We start from the raw sequence: 14408 nt of genomic DNA, 5'->3' as shown, positions 1-14408 counted from the left end.
GTTTATCTACTTGCTGCTCGATAGTTTTCGGGTGGAAAGAGTGATAGCTCATAATTGGATTTATTTTTGCTTATCTATGATTCACAGATTTTTCATCATGGCACCAAACTATCAAACTATTCATATAAAGTATCTGAAGTAGTTTCCAGATTTTCATTTATTTGTTAACCTGAAAATTCCAGGAAACAGAACTATTTGATAGTTTTCTGGACTGAAAATCATCTTAAGAATGTAATATAATTACACAGTAGTTATAATTATATGCCGTTGTAATCACACAATTGACTTTTTCTATATGAATAGAAACACGGGCTGTCAGAAGAAGTGACATGTATTTTGTTTGTGTGTTTGTTTTTAAGGAGCATAGCAGCCACTGATCACGAACCAACAGATGCCAGGAAATCCTTCCCTTGTTTTGATGAGCCCAACAAAAAGGCAACTTATAATATATCCATCATCCACCCCAAAGAATACAAAGCAGTTTCAAATATGCCAGTGGAGGTAAGTACTTTAAAAATTTTTATTTATGCAGATCATCTATTTATAATATCAGGTAAGTTATCTTCTTTGCAGTGAGAAAAGCCACTGAATTCTAAAATTAAATGTGCTCTCATAGTTCATTTAGAGGCTTGAAAATGCATTTTGGCAATCTCTTTTCTTTGAGTTGCGATAGTCTTTAACCCAACATATCATGGTCTAGTCAGAAAGCCATGGTTGGGTTCCAAACATGAGTGAATATAGTAGACACTCATCAGCTGGGCTCTACTTAACTAAAGAACCTCCTAGTCATGATAGAGTAATGGCAAACTCATGGAATTAGAGACTCAAAAATATTCCTGGGCCCAGTCACTGTTCTTGGTTTTCAGTTGAATATAAGCACAGTGTTTAAGATAGAGCTAGATAGAGTAAAAAGATAGAGTAAAAAAATAGAGTAAAAAACCATCACTCCACTATTGGAGTATAGAAGCCAACTTCAGAGAAACCTGTGCCCAAAGATTTTTCTAGTAAACAAGTAGTACTTATGAAATGTTAACAAAAAATAGGCTCCAGTAAGTTCTTTGTAATGATTGGCATAAGATTGTTTCCTCTGTTACTGCTACTCAACCACAGAGTGGGTAATGCAGCTAACTAAAGTGTCATTAGCTAAAGTTGAGAGTTATTGTACCTTATACATATAATAAATACACATATATTGACATGTTAAAAGGTCAGACTCATCCTTAGATATAATTGTCATTCTCCTTAACACTAGAAAAACACCCTGCCTAAATTATATCTCCCATCTTTCTGATCCACTATCTGAAATGTCATCATTGAAATTCATCCCTCTTAATGATAAATATTCCTCAAAAAAGCAAGAACAAAATAAAGCAAACAAAAGCTTTAAGAGGGTTAAAAAGTAAATTGTTGTTAGTCATTTGCACCTTGTGATGTGAATTAGTTTATCAATTTGTTTTCTTCTGGTGTTGGTCACTTGGCCAATTGAGCTTTGACTAGAGAAGATAAACTTAAAGTCTGACACACTAATCTAGAAGAGTGGGTCAGGGTAAAAGGCCCTTTGAATTTTCCATCTGGAAGGAGGAGTGCCGATAGGAGAAGAGAGGATGCAAACCTTACCAACCTCTGCTGTAGACCTCTCAGATGACATTTTCATTTTGTGGAGTATATTTCCTCACTTGTTACTTGTTCCAGACAATAGTACCAGAAGAAAGAGAATATCCTGGATCCTTAAGTGGACAAAACTGATACTGTTCTTATTGTAGAGTAACTTTGCTGGCACTCGGACACTTCTCTGCAAGCACTTGCACAAGCAGGCTTGCTTGTCAATGAGGCATCGATTCTAGTCCAGCCTTCCTCACTTAATCACCTTTGAAAGCTTCCCACAGTAGTGACTTACTGCATGGCTGCAAGGCACATGGAAGTATTTAAACAATGATAGTGGGAGCCAGGCAAGTATTCATGGATGAAATATTAGGGCTGGTGATTGGCAGTGAGGAAGGCAAAGCTGACGTGGACAGGCAGCCAGACAGGTGGAGTCAGCAGTGACATCAAGTAATGAAATCTTTCTTTCTGTCCGTGGTAACCAAGGCAGTAACTTTAGTGATGATACCTTGTATTTCTGATGTAGACACTGGAGATAGAAGAGAGAACCCAACATCCTGCTATGCCTGGTACAGCCATTGCCCTTCTGTGTAAATATCTGCTCCATTCTTCCTGCATACAAGGGACCAAGCACAAGCCTTTTCTTCATTGATGGATCCGGTATCCCCTCAAATATTATGGTCAGGATTGTGTATTTCATGTAGAAAGACAAACTCCTATATCATAGTCAAAGTTGTATTTTTCCCTGGGAAACCTCATACAGTGCATAGTTCAATCACGCTTTCACAGAACTAAAACTAAATGCCTTTCCCTCAGTCTTTTTCAATATCACCATTGAGCAGGAAAAAGAAATTTTATCCCTAAGCTTTGACAAAGGACCTCTGACTGAAAAGGCAGGTTTGGAGAAATCATTTGTTTCTCTTGTACATGATTGATCTTTTGCTAAATAAAAGATTATCTTTTGTTTTCAATAGAAAGAAGAATCGATGGATGATAAATGGAAAAGAACAACTTTCCAGAAGTCTGTCCCTATGAGCACCTACCTGGTGTGCTTTGCTGTACATCAATTTGACTATGTTCAGAGAACATCAAAAAAGGGAATACCTGTGAGTCTCATATTTTTAAAAATTTCCTACCTATGCATCTGTGATTAATTTTCCATGTTTTTTGAATAGTTTTTCTCCTCACATGCAGACTAGGAGAGCCCATTAGTTCCCAGGGGCTGTGCACTTGATGATAGATACTCTGAGCAATATAGAAGATCATAAGCAGAAAGGACACATGAAGAATAAGCAAATATAACTGACATAGGAATAACTAATTTTGAATTATTTTAAAAGGAAAATTCACTATAAAAACAAAGCACACTCCTAATTATATCAGCACACATATATTAAAAGAGTTGAGCATGCCCAGTTTAGCAAAGTGGTTGCGTATATGTGTTTGGGTGGAGTCCTGGATGGAGACCAGGGTGAGAGGAGACCACAGGAAGATGAGTATTCTTTAAAGTTTGGGATGCAGTTCCTTCATGTAATTCAAAATAAGACAACAAAAAAGTGTCAAAAAGCATTTTTAAAAAGTATAAGAGATGAATAGGCTTTTAAAAATCAAGACAACTAATTCAGTAATTTCCTTTTGAAAACACAAATACTTTGACCTAATCAGTCTTCTCATTCTAAGGCCCCCATTTTGTTTATGTCCTAAACACTTGCTTAATCTGCCTTTTGGTTAGTCTGCCTCTCTGCTACATATCATATATATATAAAACTTCATAATCTTTGCAGTATAACTTTCTAGGGAAAAAAAATCATTGCTTCTATTTTACAGATGAGAGAATTGACACTTAATGTGTTCAGGTCATTTGCTCGAGATCACCTGCCTGGCAAATGGTGGAGACCCAAATTCTTTTTTTTAATTTTTTAAATTTTTTTGAATTTTTTATTATTATTTTTTTTATTGGAGTTCAATTTGCCAACATATAGCATATCACCCATTGCTCATCCCATCAGGGGACTCAAATTCTTTCCAAATACTGTACTCTGCTGCACCTTCTGAAATATAATATTCTAAAAATATCTTTACCTCTTCACCATTCACTGGAAGGAAGGGATGAATTCTTCTATTTCCCATGCAACTATCTGCCAAGGGAATTTACCTTTGTGTTGGATAGTAGGAGTCGAACGTGGTTATCAGCATGCTGCCTGTACTGTATCCAGGTTAGAGGGGATAGGGGAATGTCCTGAGACCTTTTCAAAGAGGCTGTACATCGTGATGACTTCTGTCATCCCTTACCACATGTGTTGCTTTGATGTGACCTTCAGTCATGGTGAAGAGCACTGCCAGGGGCTAATAGATAATATTCGGTGTAAAAAGGAAATGCCATTGGAAAGAGGAAATTTTTTTTTCTGTGCTGTGCCAAATGTCATCACTGGGGCTCCTCCTTCGTCATATGGAGGGAAAAACATTCGTCCAGCTGCTTTTCTCTTCCTATATCATAGCAGTCATAGGATTTTCATCCAAGGATGCTTTCTTTTTCCTCTGCGGTTCAGTTGCATGAATGTCTCATCATGTGCAGGTGTTTTCTACACCACATTTTAAACATGATTATTAGATTTGGGGCAAGTTTTTAAATTTTGAGTAGAAATGCCAAGGCATGGGACGCCGGGGTGGCTCAGTGGTTGAGCACCTGCCTTTTGCTCAGGGCATGATCCCAGAGTCCTGGGATCGAATCCCACATCAGGCTCCCTGCATGGAGCCTGCTTCTCCCTCTGTCTGTGTCTCTGACTCTCTCTCTCTCTCTCTCTCTCTGTGTGTGTGTCTCTCATGAATAAATGAAAAAAAATCTTAAAAAAAAATGCCAAGGCAAAGCAGAAAGCTTAAACAATTCACTAATGATGATGTAATTCCCTAAATAAGGACAACACAACCAACCAATCAGCAAAACGACAGTGTACTTGGAGCCATTTTCCAGAGTGACAAGGAGTTTGCATTTCCAATGGGACTCTATCACCTGGTCCTCTGACCAAGGACACTTATTTGTAAGGTGGTGACACTGGCTGGTTGAGTCATTAAAGTCTGTCTCAGTTAGTTATCTGCATTCTATTGATGGATTTTATATCAAGGATTTGGGTGACATAATGAAAAATATAATTTGGCAAAAGATCCCAATGCCTTTTAAGTGGTAAATATTTCTTAAGTATCAGAGCTGAGCTCATAACATTCTGTTGTAAATTTGGTGAAGTTTTCACCATTTGAGTAGGAAATGAATATTGTCATAATGTATTTACTTTCTGACCATCTATTTGATAAGAGAGGAACAGAAAGCCATAATCTCTTTGGATAGTTACTGGAGATCTGGGTCAGGAGAATTCAGTGAAAGTGAAGCATGGAGCTAAGCAAAGTAGGTATCCTTCCCTCCACCCCGTCTACAGGAGACAGGCAACCACATTTTTCCCTCCTACAAAACCTGGTAGGGCTGTTTTCTGCAAAATGTGAACAGAACATTATAAGAAAACTTTTAAGCCATCTAATGTGAATGTCAGTTTATGGTAAATTCCACTTCATTGGCATTTGAGAGTCTCCCTGCCTGGCTTTTCCTACCCACTCCCTCTAAATTGACATCTAGCAGTTAACACTCAAGCACAAATTCCCCAGTACAATTTGCCATTCCAGAAAAAATTACAGGGAAACCAACCTAGTTAGATCTGCTTAGATGAGACATCAACGAGAATGCAAACCAGCCTCAGTACTACATTTTTAGAGCTGAACAGACAACTTACAATAAACAGGCATGTGAGGAAAATAACAACATAAAAGAGAAAATCCAAGGCAAAGAAACAGAAAACATAGTGGGGGCAAATAATAATAATTGGGGAAAGTAAAGAGAAATCCAAAAAAGCCATAACAAATTAAACTTCCTCACACATACAACCTTTAATTATTGCTCTCATAGATTCAAGAATATGATCACCATAAACTAGAACAGAAAGCAATGAGAAAACAATAAGAAATCAGCAGTCAGAGTTTAAAAACATGATTTTCAAAGCATAACTTGGCTCTGACCTCCAGGAACCTGCTACCAATTACCAATAAGCTTATGGCTTCAGTCCTGCCCACTGATTTGTATTTTTATCAAGTCCTGGAGATATTGTTTAAAGTCCTAATATGTCTTGTGGGTTTTCCATTTTTACATTGCATCTGTCATTTCTGTATGTGGAAATGCATCAAATCTTCAAGTTATTATGCCATCTTAACCCAAAGTCCCCATATTTCTATTTCAGTTTTAAAAAAATGGAACTAGGTAGTTTTAGTGCTATATCATACTTTTAGTAGAAATTTCATGAACCAAAAGACCATTCTCTTTTTAAACATATTTTATTTATGGGACACCTGAGTGGCTCAGTGATTGAGCATCTGCCTTCGGCTCAGGGCATGATCCCAGGGTCCGAGGATCGAGTACCATATTGGGCTACCTGTGACTTCTCCCTCTGTCTATGTCTCTGCCTCTCTCTCTGTGTCTCTCATAAATAAATAAATAAAACCTTAGAAAAATATATTTTATTTATTTATTTGTGTGAGAGAATGAGAGAGAGAGAGCATGAGTAAGGGGAGGGGCAGAAGGAGATAGAGAGGGAGAAGTAGGCTCCCTGCCTAGTGGGAGATCCACCTCAGGGCTCCATCCCAGAACCCTGAGATCATCACCTGAGCCCAAGGCAGATGCTTAACTGACTGAGCCACCCTCATACCCCCAAAAGACCATTCTTAGCCACTTTGCTTCTGACAGTATTATTCTGGTACGTTAATCATTTGCTATTCATAGTCAGATTATATTGTACAATCAAGAATCAATAGCACCCTGATTAAGCTCTCTTGGGTATGTTTGCCATTCTGGCAATAGATTCTTTATATAAGTAAACATGGAATCCAGACCTATGTTCTTCTTGTTTACTGGAGATTACATAGCAGATATTAGTAGTTGAACCATTCATTATGCTTAAAATGTCCTTGTTGCTCTTGAGAAAAAATTAGATTGAAGGACTCATCCCAAAAATTATTAGGAAGAAAGGTAACCAAGTTTGGAATGTAGTTGAAGAGACTTTTAAGTTTAATTCTGTATATTTTCTTTTTCAAATACTATTTGCATTACATTTTGATTAGGTCCTGAAAAAACAGAATAACTTGAAGAGTTACTCCAAGTAATTTAGCAACAATTAGGGCCAGCCATTGGTGGAAAGACTTTTTAAACTCTGTTGGTAAGAAATCACCTGAGGCCTTTTTCAGGTTTAGTTGATTGTTTAAGGGTTTTAAAGTAAATCAAATCTTTAGGTATTTATCCAAAGAAAATGAAAACACTAACTTGAAAAGATATATGCACCCCTATGTTCATTGCAGCATTATTTACAATAGCCAAGATGGGAAAACAACTTAAGTGTCCATTGATGGATAGGTGGATAAATACACACACCTATATACACACAGAGGAATATTATCCATCCATTAAAGAATAAAATCTTGACATTCGTAACAACATAGGTGATCTTAAGAGCATTGTACTGAGTGAAATAAGACAAATACTGTAAGATTTCACTTACATGTGGAAACTTAAAAACAAACAAAACAAAAATAAAAATAAACCAAAAAAACAGGCTCATAGATTCAGTACATACTGGAGGTTGCCAGAAGCAGGGAGTGGAGGGTGAGTATAATAGGTGAATGGGGTCAGAAGATACAAACTTCCAATTATAAAATAAACAAGTTGTGGGAGTAAAAAAATAAAATAAACGAAATCACTGAATTCTACTTTAGAAAAACAAAAATTAAAAAGATCTGACAAGTACAAAATGTAGAGACTCTATGACTTTCCAGTTAAGTGAATTAACTCCTAAATTATCAATAAAATGCACTTTTTAAAAATAGGAGTCAAGTTATGGGATACAATGTCCTTGATAAATATGTCATTAACCTGATAGGTTAGTTCAAAGTTTTCCATTGGGCTATACTGTATTCCATTTTCAAATCCAGGACATGGATTATGAATATATTTCTAAGTTTTAAAATTTAGAGGTTTAATACACATACATTACTAGAAGTTTGGATGGAAAAAAGCAGGTAAAAAAAGGAAAATCACCCATATTTAATAGCTTTGTGAAGTATATTTGACCTATGACCTCAGTAACTTTGCCAGAATTTTTAGCTTTGCCCAGTTTTCCAGAAACCAAATTCAGAACAAGTTAAGTGGAAAGGGTAATCCTATTCCTGAGAAACAGTAAGTTTTAATTAGGACTTGAGTTTCTTTGGGCATTTGACCTCTGTCTTTTGTAAAGGAGGATATGCAGAAAGGAGGAGTTTCCTTGTGGAGATTATTTCAACTCTAGTTAAATTCTCCTTGGCTTTCGTGATCAGAGGGAAGAAGTTGAGGGGGACTAAGAGAGTGCTGGTATTACCCATGGAATTTGGTTTATGCTATAACCATACTAATTGATTAATTCAGTAAAAGAGATTATATTGTGCCTGCTTCCAAAAAGTTACAGGATGATTCCTGAATAGGTGCACTGGATTTATAACTTTGAATGAATCCCTCCTACTTGCCTATGTCTTCTTACTTTTGGCTTTAGCCCATTATTTGTCTGTATTGGAAAGATTGGTTGAGGGCAGCAAATACATGTATTGTTGGGGTTTTTAAAAATACTTTATTTTTTAGAGCAGTTTTAGATTTTGTGCCATGGATTTTAATTTATGCATTCCCCTACATAGAAATAGTCTTATTAGAAATAAGTTTCATTGTTTTAATACTCAGATATATTCTTAAACTTCTTATTTTGAAATAATTTTAGATTTACAGGGATTACAAAGATACAACAAAGTCCCTATGTGACATTCACTCAGCTTCTGCCAAAGTTAACATCTTACAAAATTGGTTATTATACGTTCATCAAAACTAAGAAATTAGTATTTGTACAAAACTATTAACTAGGTTACAGACTTTATTTGAATTTCACCAGTTTTTTCACTACTGTACTTTTTCTGTTCCAGGACCCAATAGATAATACCACATTGTATTTAGTCATGATATCTCCTCAATTTTTCCAGTCTGTGTCATTTTCTCAGTCTTTCCTTGTTTTTAATGATATGGATACTTTTGAAGAGTACTGGTCAGATATTTTGTACCATATCCTTCGATTTGAGTTTGTCTGATGTTTTCTCATGATTAGAGTGGGGTTTTGGATTTGGAAGAAAAATACCATAGAGATAAGGTACCCCTCTCATTAGATCATATCAGGGTATATGCTATCAACACAACGTATTACTGGTGAGGCTAACGTTGATCACTTGGTTAAGGTGATGTCTGTTAGGTTTCCATAGTATAAATTACTACAACCCATTCCCAAAAGGAAAGGAATTAATCCCCACTTCCTGGAGGGAGGACTATCAGAGAATTTATGGAGATATATTTTACCTACCTCAGTGATGAATAAATATTTATAGGAAGAGATAACTAAATGTTATGTACTGGGGGCAGCCCTGGTGGCACAGCGGTTTGGCACCGCCTGCAGCCTGGGGTGTGATCCTGGAGACCCGGGATCGAGTCCCACATCGGGCTCCCTGCATGGAGCCTGCTTCTCCCTCTGCCTGTGTCTCTGCCTCTCTCTCTCTCTCTCTCTCTCTCTCTCTCTCTCTCTCTCTGTGACTATCATAAATAAAAAAATAAAAAAATAATTTAAAAAAAAGAGTCTGCCTTTGGCTCAGGTCATGATCCTGGGGTCCTGGGATCGACCCCCACATTGGGCTCCCTGCTCAGCAGAAAGTCTGCTTCTTCCTTTCCCTCTGCTGCTCCCTCTGCTTGTGAGCTCTCTCTCTCTCTCTGTCGAATAAATAAATAAAATCTTAAAAAAAAAAAAAAGCTTATGTACCTATTCGATTTCTCCTTAAAGCTTTGGCCATTCATTGTCACATTGCTCAGTGTGCACAAGGAGGAGGCTAAACCCCGAAGGGAATGAAAGATGCTAAGAAAACTTCAGTTGAGACGTGAAACAGGTGGTCACCACTGTCCAGCATCACCCAAGGGTGTTTTTAGGTCTTGGCTGGTCATACCATCTCTTTCAATGCCAAACATAGCACCCTCTGTTACAGGGGCCTTGCAAAGGTCCTGGGCTCTATACAGGGGAGTGCCTACTTGGAACAGTTCAGATAAAACTATAAAATCTCAAGAGATGAACAGGTGCTAAATCTGCTAAACAATCAACAATGGAAAGGCAGGGTGTTACATATTTATAAAATGTAAATATTAGGGAAAGTTATTAATGCTGGGACAAGAGGAGTACACAGATAAACAATAGACTTACATTCTTGGGAAATTCCTGGGCAAACCTGGCTGATGTGGTTACCTTTATCAATAGAAAACACTTAACAGACAAGGACAATAGGACATGGATCCAGGGCACAGCTGATCTGCAGTGCTCTCAGGTGGCAGTGGGAAACTTACAGGCACTGGCTTGGCTTCTGACCAGGGCGGTGGTGACAGTTGTGGCTGGCCTTCTGTTCAGGCTGATGCCTCTCTGTTCATAGGGTCATTCTATGTTCAGTGCCTTCACCTCAGACCCTAACGTGCTCTTCAAGAACCCCAGCCCATCCACCTCACTATCCCTCTCCTGGTGCAGGCAAGTCTCATGTAGTTTTTTGAGGGAGAGCTGGATCTTCCTCTGTTCTCTTTCCAATCTATTGATATAGTATAAATTCTGCTGTTTGTTTTTTTCTTGGCCTTCTGCTTTTATTTCCAAAAGCCTTCTAGCTACCCTTTTGCAAATTGAAAGGTTTTGGCTTTCAGATGTATTGTGTGGGCATGAAAAGCCTATTTTGGCAGTCAAAAATGTTTTACTTTTTTTCCGCTTCTGTGTTGTCCTACTGTCCCTGAGGGCTATGTAGCGATCACTCACATATAAGGAAATGCAGACAAAGAAAATCACAGAGGTTAATAATTCAATGTATTATCTGCAACGACACCAGTGTTCTCGATGGGATGCATAAAACTCTTACACGTCAAGCACTGCTTTATGACTAGTTTATTTAATGCTCCCAATTACTCCATGAGCTAAGGGCTCTTGTTATCTCAAATTTGCAGCTGGGAAAAGTCAGGTTCCACTCTTAGAGTAGAGAGAAGAGGCAGCATGATACAGTAAAAACCCAACATTGGACTGAAGACTATGTCATCATTTTTCTCATGTACACAATGAGGAAGTTTATTTTAAAAACCCTTCAAATTCTAAAATATGAAATAGGGATCTACAGTTCTTATCTAAAACCGGGGGGCTAGTTGTAAGTTAATATTCAGAAATTTTCACACTCGTACAGGTAATATGCTACCACTACTGCATATGTTTGAGTAACTGCAGCAGGATCTGGGGCAGTGCCTTACAATCAGTCATATTTCTGCAGCAATGTTTTTGTGGTGAGATAAAGATTATAAAAAAACTACTATTCAGGTTGAACAAGACTGCCCAATTAGTTTGCTCTGAACATATAAAAAGCTTTTTTTATTTTCAGAACTCTTTGGATTCTATAATTGTGCAAACTGGAATAGTGGAACTTATCAGTGAGCAACATATTATATTCTAGTGTTGTCAGTAGTGCCAGATTCATAGAATTAATGTGTAGAATGAGACAGTGCGTGGAAAGGGCTTATCACATTACCTGGAAATTTTAAGCACTCAGTAGGTCTAATGATTAATCATAATGATGACACATAAAGGAAGCAGCAGTAACCAGGCAGGTTCTTAATTCTTGTTGACATAAGTTCCATCTCTCAATTTCCTGGAGACACTTGAATGAAAGGGACAATAGTAAGAACTATGAAAGCCTTCCCATATGATGAGAAAAGTAACAACAACAACAACAACGATAAAATAGATATATCACACCTCCTCAAAGAGTAATCAGCTGAATATACACATTGGAAAGCACAGACTTTAGATCTGATACCAGCTCCATAGATTCAGTACTTTGAGGTATGACTAATGGTATCCAACAGTGGTATATCTAGGTAATTTAATTACTTAAGGAACTTATTACCTCTAAAAACTAAATATATGAACGCAAATTAGGTTCTTGAAGGCTTACACACTTTATATTTTATATAAGATTATAAATTTTAAATATAAACTTGATATTTGACCTTTAACAGAGTCCTGGCGTAATAAAGGATATATGACTCTTCTAGAAGGCAAGAAAGAAGAAAGAATATACATGCATATCCCCCTCCTAGCTCTGTGCTGTTTCAGTATTGCCAGTCATATGCTTAAAAAAGTCATCTCAGTGAAGCAAGCTTGTGAACTAGAAAGATGGCAATTATTACAAAGTGATGACAATTCAGGGGTAATTTCCTAACTTTGTCACAGACAGAAGCACTGTGGCTTAGCTGACGATGGAGGAAGGGTAGCCATCTTTGCTAAAGCCCACAGAAAGGAGAGGGAGGTGCAGATGGAATGTATGCTGAAGATGAAGTTGGTGAGCAGGAAAGGCTGAGCAGAGGACAAGTGCAGGCAGCAGCAGAGAGAAGGATGTTTAAGTCACCAAATCCGAACATTGCAAATGATCTGCTATTAAATGGATGCCACATAAAGGATCTTGAAACTTCCAATAGCACACAATATTGGCATGATGGTAGAGTCTTTAAAGTCAGAATGTATTTGTTACATATCATAGATAGGACACACTCTAGATAAACTTTGGATGATTATGTTACAAGATTAATGGCTAAATATACATATTCTGTGATTGGTTTGCTTAGGCGATCAGAGCAATAGTCATAAAATATGACTGATGACAGATCACAGGTGATCTTCAGACTGGCCAGACTGTGAAGATAGAACATTATGCCGTGGTGTTGGTTTTCTCAGAAATGAAAGAGGATGGGGCTACTTTCATTCTGATTCAATTTAGATTAACATCAATCCAACAAGAGAAATATGGAGAGTGAGGAAAACCAGATTATGTTGTCTCAGAAGCATTCTGTGTGAAGGGAGTCAACCTACAAGTATGAGAGGGAAGATTGGGTACAAAGAGCAGGGTCTTTCTCTTCCTGGTTGTTCCACCTGGGGCTCCCACTGTTATCTGTTCTTCCTCTTTCTCCCTTTTTCTCAACCCTCTTTCATTCTTCAAACATCATGTGTGGAACAAAAGTAGTGTGTGGACAACAGTGGAGTAAGTCAAGAGGAACTACCCTTCCTGAAGTTTTTAATGGTAGAGAACAGATATGGTAGAGATTCTGAGGGAGTTTTGGCAGTCTAATTCACAGCTGAAAAGTTCTGAGAATCTCAGTACAATATGGCAATCCTGTCTGAACATGATCGTTTTGATTTCATAGGGGGCAATTACCTTTGCTCTGTACAGTGGCCACCAGCTGGATCCTTAGTTTCACTTAACTTCTTGGAAAATGCATGGTCACTGTTCATAAAGAGAATGAGAACAGTAAGAAAATGTATCAACTATCCTGGTTACTGAAAAAAACAAAAACAAAACCAAGCCCAAGACAAATCTCAAAGAATGCTGGGATGGTTGTTGAGTGAATTGTGTTGCCTTTGGAGATGAAGATGAACACATCTTTACTTTTGCAAATAAAGCAAGAATGTCAACTACCCAGGGGATGTGCGAACAGTGAGCCAGCTCTGGTAATTTGAGGGATGCTCTTTCAGTACTTGTCCTTTAAATTCTTGGATCTTTTTTCTGTTTTTCACATCTAAGAAAAGATGGCCTGCAATGTGTGCCTAAGAGAACACCAAAACTGGCAATACTTTTGGAATAATAAAGGAAGAAAGTAGGCATAATTTCTCTTTCTGTTTTCTGTTTTTAAAATGATGAGTCACCTGTAGATGGGTGACTACCATTTGGGTAGATGGGCTTGAATTTACCAAATAACTGCATATTTTGCTTTACTTGAGGGTTTTGAATCAGGTCTTAATTTTAGCAAATATGCTTCATTTGAATTCCTCACAAACTTTTTTTTTAAAAAGTTTTATTTTTTAGAGAAGTTTTAGGTTTACAATTAAATTGAAGGAAAGGTACAAAGATTTTACATATACCCTTTTCCCCCACATATGCAGAGTCTCCCCCATTATCACGATCACTCCCTCAAATAGTACATTTTTTCTTTTTTCTTTTTTTTTCTTTTTTTTAAGGTATAAAAATTTATTACAGGTATAGAATATGACCATTAACGAATGCAGACAGGCTAGGACACAATGATACTAGATGGAAGATGGCTAGCTCTTTGGAAAGTGAACAGGTTTGGGTGGCTCGGAGCCTCATGCCATATGGAATGGTCAGTCAGAAGGGAGAGCGCATGCCAAACACTGCAGGAGGTCAGGGCATCAGTGACTGCTCTGTGTGTCCAATGCCTTCCCCATCTGATCTGGGGCTTCAAAGGATGCCACACCCAGAAGCAAGCAACTGAAGCAGAGAGGATGCCTAAGGTGGCCCAGGCTTGTCTCTGAAGTCACAGCAACACCATTTTAAGCAATATGTTCAATTGGATGATTTCCACAAACTATACACGAAGTTTCTAACCATCACAATTCAGTGAAGTACAAAACATTAAGTTACAGGCTGTGGGAAGAGAAGGCAACACCAGTGGTGGCACCTTCCAATCCTGGTTGGTCTAAGAGTAGGGGGTGGGGAAGGTATCGTTTTAAACTGAGCCCCTCATTTCAATGTACAAAAGAATTACTCTGATCGATATTAAATTGTATTGAAAACAAAATGGACTAAAAAGCAACTACTACTCTATGTTGGGGTGGAAATGGGAGGAAGAATGA

General features: G+C 37.7%; 1 protein-coding gene across 1 annotated transcript in view; it reads left to right on the top strand.

Moving 5' to 3' along the window:
- ENPEP (glutamyl aminopeptidase) overlaps nucleotides 1-14408 on the top strand; it is an 85580-nt gene that overhangs the window by 12074 nt on the left and 59098 nt on the right. Inside the window, exons 2-3 of the mRNA XM_055342471.1 lie at nucleotides 360-501; nucleotides 2577-2708. Coding sequence (XP_055198446.1) covers nucleotides 360-501; nucleotides 2577-2708 — 274 coding nt within the window. The remainder of the gene's footprint in view (nucleotides 1-359; nucleotides 502-2576; nucleotides 2709-14408) is intronic.

The sequence above is a fragment of the Nyctereutes procyonoides genome, unplaced genomic scaffold, assembly GCF_905146905.1.
Source record: "Nyctereutes procyonoides isolate TBG_1078 unplaced genomic scaffold, NYPRO_anot_genome, whole genome shotgun sequence".
Classification (NCBI taxonomy): Eukaryota; Metazoa; Chordata; class Mammalia; order Carnivora; family Canidae; genus Nyctereutes; species Nyctereutes procyonoides.
The sequence above is the reverse complement of the archived record's forward strand: the minus strand, read 5'-3'. Positions and strand labels throughout refer to the sequence as shown.